The 18,980-nt window shown below is 38.4% G+C and overlaps 1 protein-coding gene across 12 annotated transcripts in view; it reads left to right on the top strand.

The window, feature by feature from the left end:
* Window positions 1–18,980, top strand: part of DNM3 (dynamin 3) — a 183,812-nt gene that overhangs the window by 117,426 nt on the left and 47,406 nt on the right. For 5 of the 12 annotated variants that reach the window (XR_012633699.1, XM_074906852.1, XM_074906851.1 and 2 more), the window contains 2 exons: window positions 9,748–9,859; window positions 13,715–13,726. Coding sequence is in view for 9 of the 12 variants with exons in the window: in XM_074906852.1 (XP_074762953.1) it covers window positions 9,748–9,859; window positions 13,715–13,726 (124 nt within the window). In the remaining 3 variants the exon portion in view is untranslated. Of the gene's footprint in view, window positions 1–9,747; window positions 9,860–10,762; window positions 10,912–13,714; window positions 13,727–18,980 lie in introns of those variants that run through there. The other 7 variants (XR_012633697.1, XM_074906854.1, XM_074906853.1 and 4 more) reach the window with 3 other exon arrangements.

The following is an 18,980-nucleotide window of genomic DNA, read 5'->3' as shown; positions in this document are numbered from 1 at the left end:
AAAATCCAAGAGAAGTGTGCATTTCCGTTGGCAAGTTTGGGATTTATTTGGGTGTTATATTCATTCACATTCACATTTTCACTGGATCTTCGTACATACTGGACAGCAAGGATTTCAAAATCAGATGTCTAAAATGTTTGCCATGTCTGTAATAACCCTGCCCATTTGGGCTGTGAGTAGGCTCTCCAGCATCTGCAAGCTGCTCTTAAAACATCTTTATCTATATGAGCATGTTAAGACATGATAGCACAGCGATAAGACAACAAAATAACTTTTCCTTGGGAGAGGCTGTTTATGGACACAGTCTTGGAGCTTAAAAGGAGGCAGAAGTTGTTCATGAAGAAGTATTTACTGAATTCTAATTACAACAGCAATTCCTCTGTCGCTATAAAAGAGCTGATTTTTGATATTTCTAAAAATCTGCCTGCTGGCACAAACTGGTCAAAACAAGTTTAGTATCAGTTTCCACTGTCTCCTAAACTCAGAGATTGTGTCAGCAGAGGCAGGGATACTGGGGCTTGACTAAGTGATCTGGCCTGCAACTGGGGACTGTTCCCTGTCCCACATTCTTAGGGAAACTGAAACAGAGAATCAGTAAAGATCTGTTGAAATAAGGAGTCATCTTGTTGTTTTACTTTACACTAATCCATTGATTTCTGGTTTCTGAATGGGTGTGTGAGTGTATCTGTATGTGGCTTTCTTGCTTTTCAAAATTCATGTAAATTAACTTAGTTTCTGGTTGGTGGGGGGGAGTGGGCTTTTTTAAATTAAAAATCCTTAGCAATTGAGAAAGAAATCAGTTTTCTAAGTTTGCCCACTGAGGGTTCTGGTTGTGGAACCATTTTGCTATTTAAGATGTAGATCATTAAAGAACAAAGGCAAAATCATCTGTTCCAGTTTCCATGATAGCATGGAGATTATTCTGTATCTCTTTCTTTTTCCATAATCTGCAGCATTTTTTTTTCATTGACTGTGCAAACTTTCTTAATGTTAAAGTATTTTAATTTTCAAGCAAAATCCTTTAGGAGAAGAATTTTAATAAGCTTGTTCTCTTTTTCATACCCAGGCCCTCACTGCATAGGTATTTGCTACAGCCATATGTTTCTGATACTGTACATTTCAATAGTTTCCTGGATTATGCCCTGCATTTTTTCCATTTATGAAAACCTTTCCAGCTCTGAAATACAGTTACCAGGAAAATGCTTATTTCACTGCATAGAAGGAAAAAACATCTTGAGTTAGCTGAGGCTTGAGGATAGATGCAGAAGGAAACTAACAGTATCCGTCATTTTGATTTACTGCACAAGTCAACAGATCTCTGACAGGAATCAAATGTGACTTGGTAATGTATAGTAAATGGAGACTGTGATGATTGATTTCACAGTGAAGATAAATTCTCATGAAGTGAACATAATTGTGTGTTTATGAAAAGGCTGTGTTGTGAAATAATTATTTTCTTGTTACTTTCTAATTACAATTTTTTAAAAAGGAGAAAAAAAGAAAACTCTAGGTGTGAAATAGATACAATATTGCTTAAAGGAGGGGGAGGTGAGTTTTGTCTTTCAGCAAACTAATTTATTTAAAGTTTTTGAGTGGGCCCATCTACTTAATTTACAGACACCATGGAAGACCTTTAGAAATGGTCTCCGTTAGTTAACTTACCTTAGCATTACTTGATATTAGAACCAGGTATGTTAGAGTGAGTGCCCTTTGACTCCTGGATCATTTTTGGCCATGTCTATCTATAGGAGTCTGCCTTTAAGCAACTGAAGTTGAGCTGTTAGGGTCAAGTAGTATGTGTCTAAACCTAAAGCTCTCAAGAAAGTAAATCCTATTTTGTGTTAAACCATCCTTTTCTCCTCCACAGTAAACTGCTGGCAAGTGTTTTAGATGGGAAAAGAGATCAAATATATTAAAAGTATTCAAAAATAATTATACTGTAGAAACTGTTTACAGTACTGCTGTAGAAAGTAACATGAAGTTGTGTAGATGTAGCCACTGACTGACTTAGAGCTAAGAATGGAGGAAAGATGATTTTGTCAGTGCCTGTAGATTTACCTGCGGTGTCCTCATTGATGAATGTGAAAGACTTGTGAAGAGTTCACGAACAAACAAAACAAATTCTGCCCATCCCAGAAATTTTACTTTCTTTACAGGATTTAATTCCAAACACTTTGCCTATTCCCCATATAATTCCTGTAAAAATTATTTGCTGATTGGTGCTTTTTCTTTTAGCTATGTACTGTAGTCTGAGACAAGAACTTGGTCTTAAATGTACCTCCCTTTACAATCTATGCAATGGGTCCCATATCTCCCTAGTTAAGAAGGGCAAGCAGTCATTATTTCTCATGATCTTGCCCAGTTGACTACAGGATCCGTATAGCACTATTTTACTAGATTCTGTGTTGTTCTAAAGTAATCCTTTGCCTTTGCAGTGGAGTAGTTGTACTTTTTTCCTGATTTATTGGTCAGTAAATTGTATTACTGTATTACAACTCCATCTAAATACTACTTCTCTTTTAAATAAAGGAGGAACAGTGGGTAAAAACTCTTTTCTTTTGCTACAAGCAGAGAAAAAGCTTCCTTTCCTACCTCTTCTCCATCTCTGGAGAGATTAATTCTTTCTCTTTTGTGGAAGCAGAGATTATACTAGGTACAGATTGTAGGGGTTATAAAATGGTAGTAGGCTGAAGTGTTTGTTCTTGGTGAATTTTCAGGCCTTTCCTACCAATACTGGGAGTAGCAACTGTACAATGAGGAAGAGTTACCTGCCGGAGAGTCCCTTGTCAGTAGTCTTTCCTATGCAGGAAGCTGTGTTCCTCTTCAAATTCATTCCTTTCATTGGAGCCAAAGAAGAACCACCAGTGTGTTAAATGCTTCCTTCCTTGCAGAGGAAGATCCCACAAAGTGTCCCTTTCTCTTACTTTCCCGCCCAATCAGGATCCAGATGAAACCAAATAATGGTGTTGCTTTCCTCACCTCTGTGGTTCTGTATGATAGGGGGATGTGAGGAGCAAATTGAAAGCACAGAACTGCTCCTGTTTGCCTTCACAATAGGCTCCTGAGAGCTAAATGCTCCTCAATAATCATGAAGCAGTATGACAGAACCTACCGTCCCTCCATGAGAGCTGGCTGTCTGGGGCAGGCTCGCTGTAGAAACAGATCCTTAATCTGAAAAACAGATGAATGTCAAGAGGAAAGTGATCAAAAGGAAGTTTTGAGGGCATACAATAGGACTGGAAATAGAACTGCCAGATGATGAATTGTAGCTACTAACTCCTGAGTACACTCTGACTGTCAGGAATCATATTGCACAAGAAACTGCATTGTCTAGTAGGACCCAGGAAAATACACTGTGTCTACTATGTGAAAGGTATGACAGCATTTATTTTGGGTGCATGTTGTTGGCTGAGTGTTGCTCTAGAACGGGATGGAGCACAAGTCTACTCTGGGACTCTAAATGCACTAGACCTTTAAGTACTGAATTTCTTCTTATGGACAGCAACTGGTTAACTGCTATCCATATATAAGGGAAATTGAGCAAGAGCCAAAATAAAGGCAACTAGTGAAAGGAGACCAGGTCAGAGGAGGTGTTGGATGGAATCCAGGCTAAAGGAGAAAGCCTAAGATGAGATGTATGTTTAGTTACTGTTTTTGAATTACTTAGAAACCTAAGCCCCAGGAAGAACTGGACTATAAGCTATTCAGAGCCCTCTCTGTTAGAGATGGAAAAATGAGAATCTAGTTAATTAAAAAAACCTACAAATTTAATCCAGAAGAAAGCTTCTAATGTTTGTAAACAAAGTTCTAAGATGCTGGTGAATATAATATTTAAGAATAAGAAAAATATAGAAACCCAAGGAATAACTAGCCTTTATCCCCCAAGTCTATTTCACTTTAAAAAAAAAAAAAAAAAAAAGCTTTTTCTTTTCCTAGAATGCTTCCTTTTTGTTATCATTGACAAGAATTCTTTGTATGATAAATAAAACAGTATGGTGGATAGGTGGTGCAGGTATTGAGATTTAAAACTGCTATTACTAAGCTAGAAGGGGTTCTCAGGGAAAGAAAGCAGAAGTGCCAAACCCATACCTTAAATATCATTATTAAACTGTACTTGAAGAAAATTCTCGAAGTGATTGTGTTTGATCTGAAATGTTAGTGACACCTAAAAAAGACACGGGTGTTGTAAGCATGGGCTAAATCATGGCTGGTAAACTTGACTCAGCCTTTAGGACAGCTTCACCTTGCTTGCTGACTGTGACCCAGCAAGATCTGGCTCTCCCTGCCCCATCTGGAGCAGCACAGGACAGGAGCAGGCAATGTGTTCCTGCCATGCCTGATGCGGGACTGGCAGCTGTGAGCAGCTTTTGCATCTGTGTGGCCCCAAGGCAGGTTCCAAAACAGGCTTCCATCCCTCACCACAAAAACGATCAAACCTTCTTCTCCAGGGAGTTATGGAATATTTTAGTGCCAGTTACTGTTACTACTGCAGATTTTGGCTTGTGTCATGTTAATTTTGGCTGCATTTCTGTTCTGGATTACATATAGAATTCTAGACACTTCATTGTCCAGACTTGGCTATATACTGAGCAGCATATCTTCCATTCATTTTCACCTTTAAATTGTGTGGTTTTGTGTGTGTAGTTGTGTGTGAACTTGAAAAGATCCTTATACTTCTGGGACACCCATGAGTTAGGTGGTAAAATCCTTAAGTGCTATTATTTCATGACATTTCATGTCATGAGATTGTCTCTTTGGCTTTTCTGGATATTAAGACAAAATCTCCAAAGACGTGTGTAATTAATTTTAATTAGCTTTCACATTAGACTGATCTGAAATGGCATGCCTTGATAGAAAATGTTAGTCATTGCTGTTAACTCAGAGCAGATGGTCATTTTTGTTTCTTCAAAATATATGATTTGCCGAGCTTCTAGTAGAGCTTTCTTACATGAAAAATAGTGCATATATTCAGAGTACCCATTGTGGAATTAAAGGTGTATAAAATGGTATACTAAGACTAAGGTTGAATAAGCAGAGTGTATACAGTGCAGTTCCAGGTTGAATAATTAGAGAATGTAGAGCAGAGTTTCATCCAGTATTATTATATCTTTCCCACTTGTGCATGTGTATTTAGAGTACCTGGATTCTGTTGTTTTCTCCCTTTTTCATTTTAGGTAACCACTTATGAAAAACATATTCTGTATGATTTCAATTTCAATCAAGAAATATCTAAGAATTGAATCTTTTGTATTTTTTGTGCAATAAAATTGGGCCAATTTGCATTTTGTTCTAGATTTCTAATGTTCATTTTAGTTCTGCTTGCATCCTAATAAAAAGATGAAATGTTTACCAAAAAATCGTTTGAGATGATAAGCACAGTTGTTTGAAATCCCTGTAAAAGAAAATATTCCTTTGTCTTTCAGTCTGTGAGTAGCTTTGCTTGTTTCAGTGTGACTGCTGAAGTTAAATGTGGTTTTGTGTTCTGGAGGATTAAAGTGGTTTATAGGCACAGTTCTAAAAATTTCGCTAATGTTCTTGCTTTGTAATTGCTTTTCTGTCTCCTCCCATATTGGCAAGAATAAATGCATCTTCATTTAATCTTGGTTTGTATTTTCTATATATATAAAAAAAAATTCCATGTGTACACAGCACATCTTTGTCTACTGAAATGTTCCAGATCCAACTCCATCTAAAAGCTGTCAATGCGTATGGTTAATATGTGGATAAGCATTAATATATATGCATGCATATTAATTGGGTTTGTAATGTGTCTACAGTGGTTGTCTTTAAAAATATTTCCAGGTTTGTTGGAGATAAATATTTAACCTTATTTTAGTATACGTCTTGAGGTTTGGTGGTTGAGTTTGCTCAGATAACAAGCAGTTTTGATGTGGCAACTGCTGTAGAGAAAAGCCAGCTGGTATTGCCTCCACTGTAGCCAACAACTAGAAAGTTTGTTCTTTGTGATTTTCAGTTGTGTGTTATTCACCTGTGGTCCTGGATTGTATAGTTCTACTGTTTTATAGGCAAACTTCTACACAATGTTGACAGCCCAGGCTTCAGGACTAGTGGGACTGGAATCTCAGTAACTCGTACCTGGGCTCAGTCTTCAAACTTACCTGGCACATTTCCATTTCCTCTTGTAAGCTTTCAAATACCTTACTGCATTCCTACATTTTCATGTTAGGATTCTTCAGTGATGGAAGGGCTTAAAGAAAAACCTATGGACAGACAATGTGAAGGTCATTTCTGCATTAGAAAGTTCACTTTGGGCCCTGAAATATTGTATATGGGGGAAAGGAATCCAAAATAAAGTGAAGAAGTTGTTGGGTAAGAAAAGTTACAGCTTTGTGTCTGCTGAAACTTCAAGTATTGGGTTTGGCCTAGAGGAGGTATGTCCTGAGTGTGGAACTATTTGAGAATCGGAAATGATGCTTTGAGTCCAATTGTCTGTTCATCTCCATAAGCAATTATGTTGTGTTTTTTTCTGGAATGCAGTTCTTAAGGTTTATATATCTAGAGTATAATAAAATCTGCAGATAACAAATGTTAACCTTTTGTATTTTTCACTGTGGAAAAAAGTAGTATTTTAATTTCAAGAAATGCTGCTATAGATACATTTTCATGTACAATGCAGAATATTAAAGTACAATGATGAGACTCTGTAGGAGGAAGCAGCATAGGTAGATGTGGTATATGCATATAGCTTTACACACAGCTTCCCCATTTATGGGGAATGCTTTATTTTTACAGTCCCTTAGATTTAAAGATGCCTGAATATCAACAAGATTTGTATTGTTGTATTGCTTAGAGTTTTTGCTTCTTGGTATCCTGTATCATATCATTCTTTTTGATGTATAACGTCCCATTTAGCTGCTATAGAGATGACAATGAGAACATGACCTCACTGTTTTCTATATGGAGTAAGTAGGTGAGGATTGAGTAGTAACTGTTTCTGTGCTGATATCTTTAGCAATTTTAAAAAGTGAAAGAGAGAACAAAACAGAAAATCTGAATTGTGTTCAAGAACGCTTTTACAGCTTTCCATGAGACGCCAGTGGATTCCTAATGAGTAAAACATGTTAATGTGTTTTTGTAAGATTCCACTAGTAACAGAAAAAGGACACACTCTTTGCAGAAGTTATTTTGGCTTTGTTGCTTTTGAGAAGTTCCTGTGCCTGTCAGCCTCTCTGGAAGAAAGAAAGGCAAAGGAAGTCTAGTAGCAAGGAATCTGATTTGGGAGGCAAATGTTCATTTGCCTACTTTACTGTAAGCTTCCTATGAGTTCTGGCTCTGTGTGTATGTCCTTCCGTTCCTCACTAGTGCTGGTGGTGGTGGTGGGTAAGAGTAGCTACACTGAAGTGGTGGAGCTCTCAGATACTATGGGGAGAGGGGCCTTGGAAAGCTGGAGACATCAGCTGGTTGCCCAAAAGGTGTTCCTAGACCTATGAAAAGTCTTGACATGGAGACAGGAGTCTGCCATCTCCTATGTGTTCAAAGCAGTTGGCTAAAATCCCTTCTACAGTTATGCTTGATGTAGGAAGTCATAAAATGCCAAAAAGTTTAATATGTAACGACAGTCCTGAAAAAATGTTTTCACAAGTTGGTGTCATGTTGTTTTGCTCTTGTAGATAAAAGTATTTTTGGAACTTCCGTATCTCTATGCTTTACAGACTTTATTTGCTCTATTGTTATTTTTAATCACCTTTTCTGAGAGTACCCTTTTACCATTTCAGCTTCCTATTTCTTCTAGGTAATAGCTACTTAGTTAACTTCGCCAAAAAACTTATCTCAGTAAGTCTCTCCTAACAATAAATTAAAGCATTTTTTCTCTGGCAATTCAATTTTGCTTCTTTTTTATTTTGAGTTTTTTGTTTTGTTTAGTAAATGTTGACTCAGAGTTCCATAATATTGCATTTGAATAAAATTCAAGTGTTTTGTCATCAGTTTAAGATAACGACATCTGAGGAGGTCATCCAGGCTATTATTTGCTTTAAGGCAGGATGAGCACCTTTGGAGTCGGGGAAGAAAAAGGTTTAATTTTTAATTTCTAATGAGTAAAAAAATCCTTGGAGCTTTCAGTCATTCACACTGTCAGTGGCTTTGCCTAAACACCCTTTAGTGTCTCTCTATCCCTTTGTGGGCAGATTTCTCTGGCAAGGAAGCACAAGTGTGCTGCCCTGAGGGGCACTGAAGCACACGCCGGTGGCATCTCCAATCCAGACGCTTGCAAGGAGCAGTGCAAGCCCAGTGCTGAGCACACCTGCCTGGCTGCTCAGATGTAACCACTGAAATTGGTGAGAATTATGTCACCCACATAAGGAAATCTGAGTATGTCCTTTATTCTTTGCAGTTTTGAATGCAATCTGTAAGCCTGCTAAAGATACCTCATTTCCCTCTATCCAGAGGTGGGTACACTCTGGTTGCTGTACTGTGGTTTCATGGCTGATAATTTAATGATTGGGTGTCACGGTTGCTTCACGCTCAGGCATTAACACTTGCTGTTCAATTACAATTTTTCTACCTGTTTTCTATTTGTTTCCTAAGACGACCCCTAAAAAGCAAGGCTAGGAGCTGTCTGGTGACATTGTTCATAAGGGAGAAGCACTTCTGTGAGCGGGAATTAAATCAAGTGGCTTGTATTCCAGCAGTGTGATGCTAAAATCCTGCCTGAACACTAAAGAAATTTGTCTAGGCAGTGATAATAGCTTTATTTCCTGGTTCTGTATTGTATTCAGTTTTTTCCCCTCAAAGTATGTGGCAGGAATGACCTCTGTAGTTGCGTAATGAAACTAAAAGGCCCCTTATCATTGCTGTCTTTGAAAGTGAAGTAATCTCTATCAACTCCACTCCCCCTTCTCCATAGCTCGCTAAGGAAAGAAAACAGTCTGGTTGCGATGGAAGATTGATTCTTGTGCAACTCTTAATATCTAGCAAAATGTGTTTTCCTAACCTTTGTTAGCTAAGCTTGTGGCCTTTCCTAAAAAGACTGTTGGCTGACAAATTTACAGCAATCTGGTCTGTATATAGAATTTGAATTTGGAAACTAATGAATAAACCGTAAGGGGAAAAATCTCTTCTGTTTATTGGAGAATTTACAGGTATCACCATCCTACATACGTCTTTCTCTTGTCTTCCATTAAGTGATTCCATATATTTATCAATTTATGTAAATTACCTGCAAGAAGTGTTATTTAAACATGCCCTAATTTTCTTACTATCATGGCAGACATCAGAGGTTTGTTTTGTTTGTTTAAATATCTAATTATCATTGTTTTCTTTCCCCTTTTATTCATGATGTCTAAAAGCTAAAAAGGGTATAAAATGCACTGAAAGGACTTAAGATGGGAAAAAGCTGTATTGTTAATTATTTGAATATTTATTGGTTACAGCAGCAATCAGTCACAGGACATGCAGTTTTGCTGGTGTGTTGTATGTGTTTGTCCTCTGCATCACAACAGACTTTTTTTCCTAAAACTGTTCCATTTTGGCAAAAGCTGGAAAATGGATTTTAAGTAGTTTCATGGTACCTTCAGATGATTATTATTTCCAGAACTGTGCTGTATCATTCTAAGATATTTTAAGTACTCCATGTAATTACTAAACAAGCACCTGTCCTATAAACTCTGTTGTCCAAAACAATTACCAAGTAATTTCTGATGCAAAAGGATTTTTAATTTAAAATACTGTGTGCATGACACAGAGTAGTAAAATGCTAGTTTTACAATGTGGTGCTCTTTCTTCTAGGAATGTTTACAAGGATTATCGTTTCCTTGAGCTAGCCTGTGACTCCCAAGAGGAGGTGGATAGCTGGAAGGCATCTCTGCTACGAGCTGGTGTCTATCCTGATAAATCCTCAGTAAGTTAAACAGCTCACTAGTTTTCCAGTAGCTGCTCTGTTTGAGTCAGAAAAATCAGTCTTATCTGGGAAAGCACAATGTTTGCAGATAACTTAAGAAAGGGTGGCCTTTTCATTGTACTCTTCTGTGGTAATTTTGAAATATTCATAATGAAATATTTTAAGATCAAGTTATGTGTCAAACCTCCATATTAAAGAAAACCACAAACCAATCCTTCCAAAATGTTTTTCATTGGATCTGTGTAGTTAAAAGTGTTGAGCAATTTGGGGTTTCCTGAGCTTCGTTGTTTCTATTAATGTCTTCTTAAGGTAAAGATGTGCTTTGAAGAGTTAATTCCCTCAAGCTCTGTATTACAGAACTGACAGAAGCATTCCAGGCAATCATGTGTATTTATTTTACTGATTCATTGCATGTTTTTTGTGTATGAAACACATGCTAAACCTTTCCAAAGGCAGTTTTATTCAGCTAATCGTCATGTGGAGCAAATTGAACATGATATAGTAAAAAAGCCTCTATTAATTTAACAGAAAAAACAGAAAGTTGGGAAATGGGATATGCTCAACTACCACTTCACATATTTTTTTTACTTAATTATTTTTATATTTAGTATCTCAAATGAAGGTTGAGGAGATGTATCCAGTGAGAAGGCTAACTAGCAAAAATACCTGTCATTTCAGTTTTCGAAAGTTTCTCTAATGCATGGTTCACCTTTCATCAGTAAGCCTGCTAGATTCCTTCAGCGGAAGATCTGGTCTGAAAAATGATGCTTTGATTTTGATGGAATTTGTTCTTTTTCCTGCTTATTTTCCATGGGAAGGCCAGGTTTTGAATCCAGGGTCTTGTGTTGTCTTCTATCTCTTCATCTTTCTCATATTTCCCTTATACTTGTCATACCTCCACAGCTTCCAGTATAATTCTGTCTGCATTTCCTCCAGCTGCTACAGATGCAAACAACCCTCAGCTTCCACTCTTCATACCAAGTTTCAAGGCTATCATCAAAAGACAAATCAGAGAATCCTTGAACTGCTGTATTCTTAAATTATTATAGAAATAAACAGTGATGATGATAATGACTTTTAAAAGAATAGTTCAAAACCATATTTATCAGGAGACCTACCAGGTATCTGAGACTTTACTTTTTTTAAAAAAAAAAATAATTTTTTTGGTGACTCTTCAGTAGGTTGCCTGTAGATCAGTTCATACCTAAGACTATCAGAAGTCATTTTACAAGGATCAGTTACAAGAGGTTACCTAATTAATTACTAAGAACATAGTGCTGTGTTGGTTTTATTTTTTTTCTTACTCAGGTTTTAATAATGATGTCAAAAAAGCCTGTTGCTGCCTCTGGTTTAATGTTGCATTCTGTGACATGTTTATCATATTCATATATCTGTTACTTTGTCTTTAAACAAGATGACTAGTTGGATTTCTAAACTTCTGTCTTCCTGTCTCTCCATTCCCCCTAAAAATATTTTGTATTTAAAATATGTTTATAAAAAGTTATTGGTTTTGTTTAAAGTTAGTTTGTCAAAAGGGTCTTAGATACAAGATGAGAGACTTCCTTGAAAGACAGAAGGGAGTCAAAATTCAGTTCTCCTTTGAGCTGGAATTATCCTTACATTATAAAAGGAGTGAGTATTGTTGTTCCAAACACCTGTAGTTTGAAATTCACTCAGTAGTCTATCAAGCTGTTCAGGAAAGATGCTTGATGCTACTCTAGTCTTGCAAACCACTTTGTTCCTACAGGACTAGAGGTCCAAATGTGGATTGCAAGTCTGCTGTTAAAGTTTTGAATTTTGTAAAGCAAAAGCTCCAAGGCGCAGGGTACCTTAGAAGCTGCAGTGGAACTTAAATAAAAATCATCAGCATTTCATTAAAATCCTGGGCATACTCCTCAGTTTCACACATTCCTCTGACAATATAAAATAGCTTTAGAGACACCCCCCAAGTCTTTTATTCTCCTTCAAAGTTTTAGACACCATGTTTTTATGTAAGAGAGACTGCCAGGAAATGGCAGCAACTTGTGTTCACTTCAGTGCTTCCCCACAGCTTTGCAATTCCAGAGTTAAAAAGGCAGAGAGGTACCCTAGCCCCTTCCCAGACTGACCTTCTCGCTCTTTTTCATGTGCAAGTCACAGCTGGTAACTTTGAGCATCCAAGGCTTTGGCACCAGAAGTAGAAAAAATTGCTTCTTAGAAATGAAAAATAGATTAATAGTGCTGTAAACCTGGAGTATTGCAGTGGTGAAGCTGGCCTGCTTTCTGTAACTGCCAGAGCAGTGTGTGCAGCCTGGGATTTGAAAGCTAAGCTGTGTGCTTTCATTAACAGTTCTGCTGCTTGCATACAAGGACGCTGATGTAAAACCCAACGCAGTTGCCCCTAGCAGGGTTCCTTTTGCAGTGGCAGGAAAAGTAGGAATTTGTTGCTGAATTAAAGAGATTTTTTTCTGAATTTTCACCAGGGGCAAATCTCTTAACTAGGAATATTATTTTTTCGGTTGTTTTTTCAGTAGTGCTGCTTTAAATTGTGTGATTATAGTGGTAATACAGCTCACTACTTACTGCCACTAACATGAAGTCTCTGTTACTAATTTAGTCCTGTAAACAAGTACAAGGTTGACTTTTAAGTTTCTTTTTGCCTGAACAAATTTCATTAATATATTAAAAATTAAACACCAGATATCACCCCATTCCTCCATTTTGTTGCTTCATTTTGTCTGCCTTCCCTGGCCCTCTGCACATGGGGATGCACAATCACATTCATATATTCACTCTCTTGTTAACTGTCTTTGATCACTCCTCAGTGTTTCTCTATAAGCCCCCAAATTCTTTTTCAGTTTGCCAAGTCACCTCCTTCTCCCAAGAGATTTGCTTTTGTCAGGACGTGGGCTTTGACAGCCACCCGGATAGCAGTGAATCAGTGTTTTTATTTTTTCAACCCATATGCAAGTCAGCTTGTTTGATATAAATCACACTGTGGCCAATTCACTTTGAAACGGGATATCCATTTACCAGCTGACTTTACTGCTGGGTTTTTGGACTGATGCATCCAAACCCCTCCTTTTTAAAAAATGACTACAACTTTGTGACTAACCTTTCCAGACCGTATTTCTCAACTGTAGGCTGGTGTTTATTTTGGCTGACTTCCCACTGTATAATATACACTGTTAATGCCAGCTCATGGCAAAACTCACAATTAAAAAAAAATAATAGCACAGATGTTTGTCGTAACTTGCTCTGCCTGCTTTACCTTGCTAGTCCCATCCATTCCTTTTCCCCTTTCCCCTAATGCCATCTCCTCCTTATTTTTATTACTAATCTAATAGTTCAATATTTGCTTTTTAAAAATCACTGGATCGTGAAACTTTCCATTCATTAGCATGTTGTAGGGAGTGGCTGTCATGCAAGGGTAAGAAGACATGTTTAGTGGGTTGCTTCACATACTGGAAATTCAGTATTACCAATGCACAAAAATCCCTCTGGCTTCCCTCCCATCCCTAGATCATTTCAGGCCTCATTTTCTTCTCCCTTGTGTTAGTGTCCACCAACTTCCCAGGAGCTGCTCCCGATTTACACTGAAGGAAGCAAAAGTGGAATCAGAATGTTTGTGTAGAGAGGAAATTTTGAAACAGTGTGAATTTACAACTTCACCAAACATTTTCTATCCTTTGCAAATGTCCTATGCTCCCCTAGAAGCTATCTAGCTAAAGGATTCAGTGAATGTTCTTTGAGTCAGTTCCTCATTTGGTTTGAGCTCTTTCCAGAACTGTACGAGTTAGACTTAATGTATGTAAAATAAATGTATCTAATATTTCTTTTTTTTCCCCTCTTTACTCCTTGCTGCATCCTGCAAAGGGGAACAACAGAGTAAGTTGTTTGTCCTTTTACAAAATCCTTTCATATCTTGTCTCAAGGGTTTTGTCAGGAAAATTTGTTTCTCTTTTGGTTTACACAACTATTGCCTGCATATGCTTACCAGCAAACTCCAATTAAAAATGTGGGTGCAAAAGTGTCTTCTAGAACACTATTAATGGCTCTTTGCTTTAATTTTGGGGAAGGAGATGTGTTAAGTGTTACTGAGTGTTGGGTTTTTTTAAGGTGGTTCAGTAAGAATGATACTATAAAACAGTATTGGGACCAAAGATTATGAAGGTATAGTAATAAAGACCTTCTGAGGAAAGGTTACTACATTCTGATGAAACTCATTACAGCTGGATTTTTTGACCATACATCAAAGCTTGCATTAATGGGCAGTTATAAAAACCCAGCACTGAAGTCTTAAATAACAGATTTGCTGGCGTTGTTGGCTAAGCTGAACTAGATCAGTGTACTGGCTTTGAAGGTGCCTTAAAATGGATGGAGGAGGGTGGGGTCAACATTTGACTTGGCTTCTAGACCCTTGATGTGTTCCAGCTGGACAGCAGCAGAAGGGTGTGGGGTGTGGAGAGGGAAAACTGAAATATGCGTGGTAGGGTTTTTTTTTGAAAGTAAGCAGCACATAAAAAGACAGTTTTGCTGATGTTGATCTGATAAACTAATAATCAAGCAGTTCCCAGGGTTAGTGCTTTTTAATGCTGTTTTTACTGAGCTTAAGAATGGAAATTGCACATCTCGCGCTTTGGAATATGATGCAGAGAGAGTTTGTCATACCATGGAAAGAAGTCATACCGCTTTTGTGCCCTTTTTTTTTTTTTTTTTTCCCTTCCTGTTTTGGTATATTAACCCTTAGGAAGCTGTAATTGGAGCATCAAAAGATGCTTCATAGCAAATGTTGAAAGTAGGTCCTGAAATAATTGCCTGTGGCATCTCATTGTGACCTTGAAGCATTTCTAGGGTATTTGGGAAAGACTCATGTGGATTTTAAATGTTCTGCATGTGAGGGAATTTTGTCTGCTTTTAATTTTTGTATTTTTTATCAGTTTTTGATCACTTCTGTCTCCACAGTAGCTGAGCTCAGAAGCACCAAAAATCTTCTGTTGGCCTGCCTGAGATAAGGGGCTCTTAGTGTTGGGTGGGAGGAGTTAAGAGAAGTGGTGTACTGATGACATGGAGAGAGGGACTTTACACAGGTGGTGTGAAATGTAAATGTTAACTGTGTACATTAAAATGTCAAGGTAATGTTTATAATATTTCTTTATGATATGCTGATTTAAGGTTTTGCTGCTGCAGTGGATGCTGATATGATCTCCAGAGAGAGGCTAGACTGCAGATGCTCTGTCAAGGGAAGTGGAGATAGATGGGGCACCAAAGAGCTCTTGGGGCTGGGAGAAAGAGAGTCTAGAGGTCAGGAGTTGCACGGACCAGCTCTGTTCTCCAGAGACCTGAGCTATGGGGCACCCCAGGGAGGTCAGAACTCCTAGCATCTGACACAGTTAGTTGCTAGCATAAGGCAGATACCCCTAAGTAAGTGTAGGAGAAATCTGTGAGATGTGAGGATTGGTGGAGCTGTTACCTATCCTTTCACTCTGCGCAGAGGGGAATTCTTGCTGTAGATTCAGAAACGTTCTCCCTATGGCCTGGGCTGTCAGCCAGGAGGTAACTCCAAGAGAAATCTCTAGAAAATCATCCTGATCTTTCTCTTGGACCCAGTTCCTTGCAAGGATTCTTGTATCCTCGTCTGTGTACCCCCTTTCTCTTTCACACAGGTCATTCATGCTGGATTCTGGAGGTTACACTATCCAAATGAGACAGGTAGAATTAACCTGCAGCTGTCTGCAGGGGCTCAAACCCCACAGACATTTTGAGATTTCTGCACCTAGTGGCATGGAAAATGAAATGGGTATATCTGAGAGGTGACGAGAGTTTTTGAGAAGGGGTCAGGGGAAGAGACAAATAGCAGGTTGAGAATGATGATGGTTTCTCAAAGCTTCTTACACAGCTTTTGACTGCAAAGCGGCATAATGCTTCCTGACTCTCCTGGTACAGATTTACTGGGTAGCTAGCAGAGCTGTAACCCTCCTGCTAGTGCTGCCCAGCACGGCATTCATACTGTGGATCATGTCATATGTGCGTATGTAAAGATCCTGTACCCACCCACCCATTCAGATTCTGGCTGCTTTTATACCTCTGCCTCCTGCTTTGCACTCTTAGATTTACAAAAGTAAAAATAAACATTGGAGTAATGAGTTCCTAAGAAAAATGGAGGGGAAGGGAAGAGGGTTTATAATCATCAGCGGACTACTAATCATTTTTATTTTTACATTTTATTGCACAATCATTAACGTAAGTGAGATTTCTCACATGGTTAAAGATAAATATATCTTCAAAAGCTTTGTTGGATAAAATATGTAAAAGGGTCATATAGAATGAGGTAATGGAGACCTACCTCATTCAGCAAGCACATGTTGGCAAGCCCCATTGTACTAATATTAAAACTGAACTCCACTCCACAGCCGTGCACAGAGGAAGAGTGGAACATTGTGCAGAGTTGCGCAGAGCATTGTAGCTTCAGTCCAGGTATTGAAGACAGTGGAGCTGAATGCTTCTGAATGTTTTAATCCAGTATTGTGAATTTGCTTCCTCCCCTGTGTGTCTTCATCACCCTCATTTAAAAAACAAACAAAATCCCCCAAAAACAGTCCTTCAGCGTCTGCTGTTTATAAACAGTGAAACCCGTAACATTCTCATGAAGTCCATCTTTAGGATGCTTCTAACGTTGTTAGAAGATTAGATAGATGTTGTGTCCTTAAGAAACTTTGATTCCAAATCTCTAGGCACTCAAGCAATAAAACAATAAAGAAATCCCCAAAAACCCAAAGTAACAATTCAACATAAAAAATTAACCTTTCCTTTGTCGTCCTTAAGCCCTGAGTTAGCAAATAATGTCTGCTTAATTTGAAGGATCAAACAATCACTTTAATGCTGAGCTCAGACATGAGAAAATTCAACTTGGAAAATAAGAATCTGATTTTAAAAGTGACTACAAATTTCTTTTAATTATCTTGCATTACTGTGCTTGCTGATACCCTTCACAGAACATGTAGAACTGAAGTATGTGAATCCTGTATTTGTGTCTCAGTGGAGTTGTCACAGTGCAGATAATACTGTGCATGTGAACATTCATTGAATATCAAGTCAGTGTAATTTAGTTTGAATTTTCTCTTGGGAAAAACAGAATTCCCTTTGAAAGGAGAAGGAAAATACTCTCCCTGCCAGGTTAGCTTGCATGTTATTCCTTAAAATCCTTTTTGGTGACATATTAATTGCTTAGATTGAAGGATTTTTCTTCTTTCCCTTTTTTCCGGGTGGGGGAGGGATACTTTTACTAAACCCAGATTCCAGATCAGCTACTTCATTAAGAAGACCAGATGTTCTCCTTTCTCTTGAGACAGTCCTGGAAAATTGGAACTGAGTGAAGTCAGGACACTCATTCTACCTACATATGACAACAGCTCAGTTCATCAAATTCATGCTTAGCTACCAACATGTTTAAATGCAGATGTAGTGCCACAAGCCACATGTATCTTTGCATTGTAATAAGGCTCCGATGTTTTATTTTTTAAATTCTGCCATGTTTCTGAAGGGTCTTCACTTAACCTCCCAGATGTAAACTCTTGACTCAGCCAGTTACTGGCTCTGGTGATGCTCTACAAGTGCCCCAGCCAGATTCAAACTGAAAGTGGTTCTGCTCTGGGATTTGTAAAGTCAGTGTTGAAGTCCTAAGCTAGAAGAAGTAAAGACTTGTTTGGGTTTGTTGCACAGTGTAAGCTGAAAAGCAAACTGTGCTGATATGTCAGAGGGTAAAACTGTGTAGACAGAAGTGTAAACTGTGCATTTACTTCTTTTTGGTTTTCTTTTCTTTTTTTTTTCCAAGCTAATGTATTTTAGAAAAGGAAGGCATTGAATTCTAGGAAAAGAAGAATCCACTTCAGTTATGACTAAAATTGGCTTCAGACCAACTAAGTTTAAAAATAACTTTTAAATGAAGAAGTGTTAAAATTTTTTTCAAGTGGAAAAGTGCCATAATTTTATAGACAGTGTTTCAGTCATTGCTTTGAACAGATGAATTGAATTTTACAGTGAAGTCACGGTGTAAAAGAGCAGACCGAGCAAGTGAGTGCATGCGTACACATGCTGGGTCAAAAGCAGTCCAAATTACAGGGAGGAAACGAAATGGCAGGCTGTTTTTAAGTCCCTTTCTTGCTGCCTCACTGCTTCGGTGCTGTGAAAACATGTTTTAGATAAAAACTATCTTCTCATTCTCCTAAATATTCACTAGTTGAAACAAAAGTTAGCTGCAACCTTGTTCCCCCAATGTTCCCCAAGGAACAGAGCACCCCTGGTTTATATTCTCGTAAGAGTAAAATAATTGCTGGCACGAGAGAGTTAAAAATGTACAGGGAAAGAGAGATTCATAGTATTGCATCAGTTGCACTGACTGTAACAAGATGCAGGCTTACAGACTGAATGATTTCAAAACCAGTCTGGCAAAGCTGGTAACTGCCTATCAGGGGTCGGGGGTTCAATAACTGTCACAGGGTTTTACGTTTCTGCTATTAAATGGGACTGCTGACATTAAGCAAACTCCAGGAAATTTAGAAATGAGCAAATATTTTTTTATTTCTGTAACATATTCATGGTGGGCTCTTTACGGTGCTTTTGGCAAGGCATCTGCAGATTGAAAATATTTTTAAATTCTTCAGTCTTTATGGCGCAGCTAATTTTTGCGCTGCTTCCACTCTGATGAAGAATTCCACTGAAGCTCTGCAGAAAGGTGAAAACTCTCTGGTTGTGAAGTTTCAGGTTGGGGAATGTGAGTGTCAGCACTGTTCTGGACATATAATGAGATTTACCCTGGGGAAGGCAGTGAAGGTGGCCAACCTCTAAGGAGGCTTTCCCAGCCCTGGTCAATGAGCACTGAGAGTTGGCTGGTGGAGATGAAGGTACTTCTGGACTGTGGTGCACCCACCTCTGTGCCAAAGGTCCCTTGGGCTCCAGGCTGACACCTGCAGCTGGAGTCCCTGTGTCTCCAGGTCTCACAATAGCTGCAGTCAGGAAGGTCTGATTGCCCCTTTGGTGCAACAGTTTGGGGTCACCTATGAGGGGGACTGAACAGAAGGGGAAGCACACTCACAAGTATCACAAGGCTTTGGGACAATCCTAAAATACCTTCCTTGTCTTC

Source organism: Athene noctua, chromosome 5 (assembly GCF_965140245.1).
Source record: "Athene noctua chromosome 5, bAthNoc1.hap1.1, whole genome shotgun sequence".
NCBI classification, from domain to species: domain Eukaryota; kingdom Metazoa; phylum Chordata; class Aves; order Strigiformes; family Strigidae; genus Athene; species Athene noctua.
This window is presented reverse-complemented; position numbering and strand designations above follow the sequence as displayed.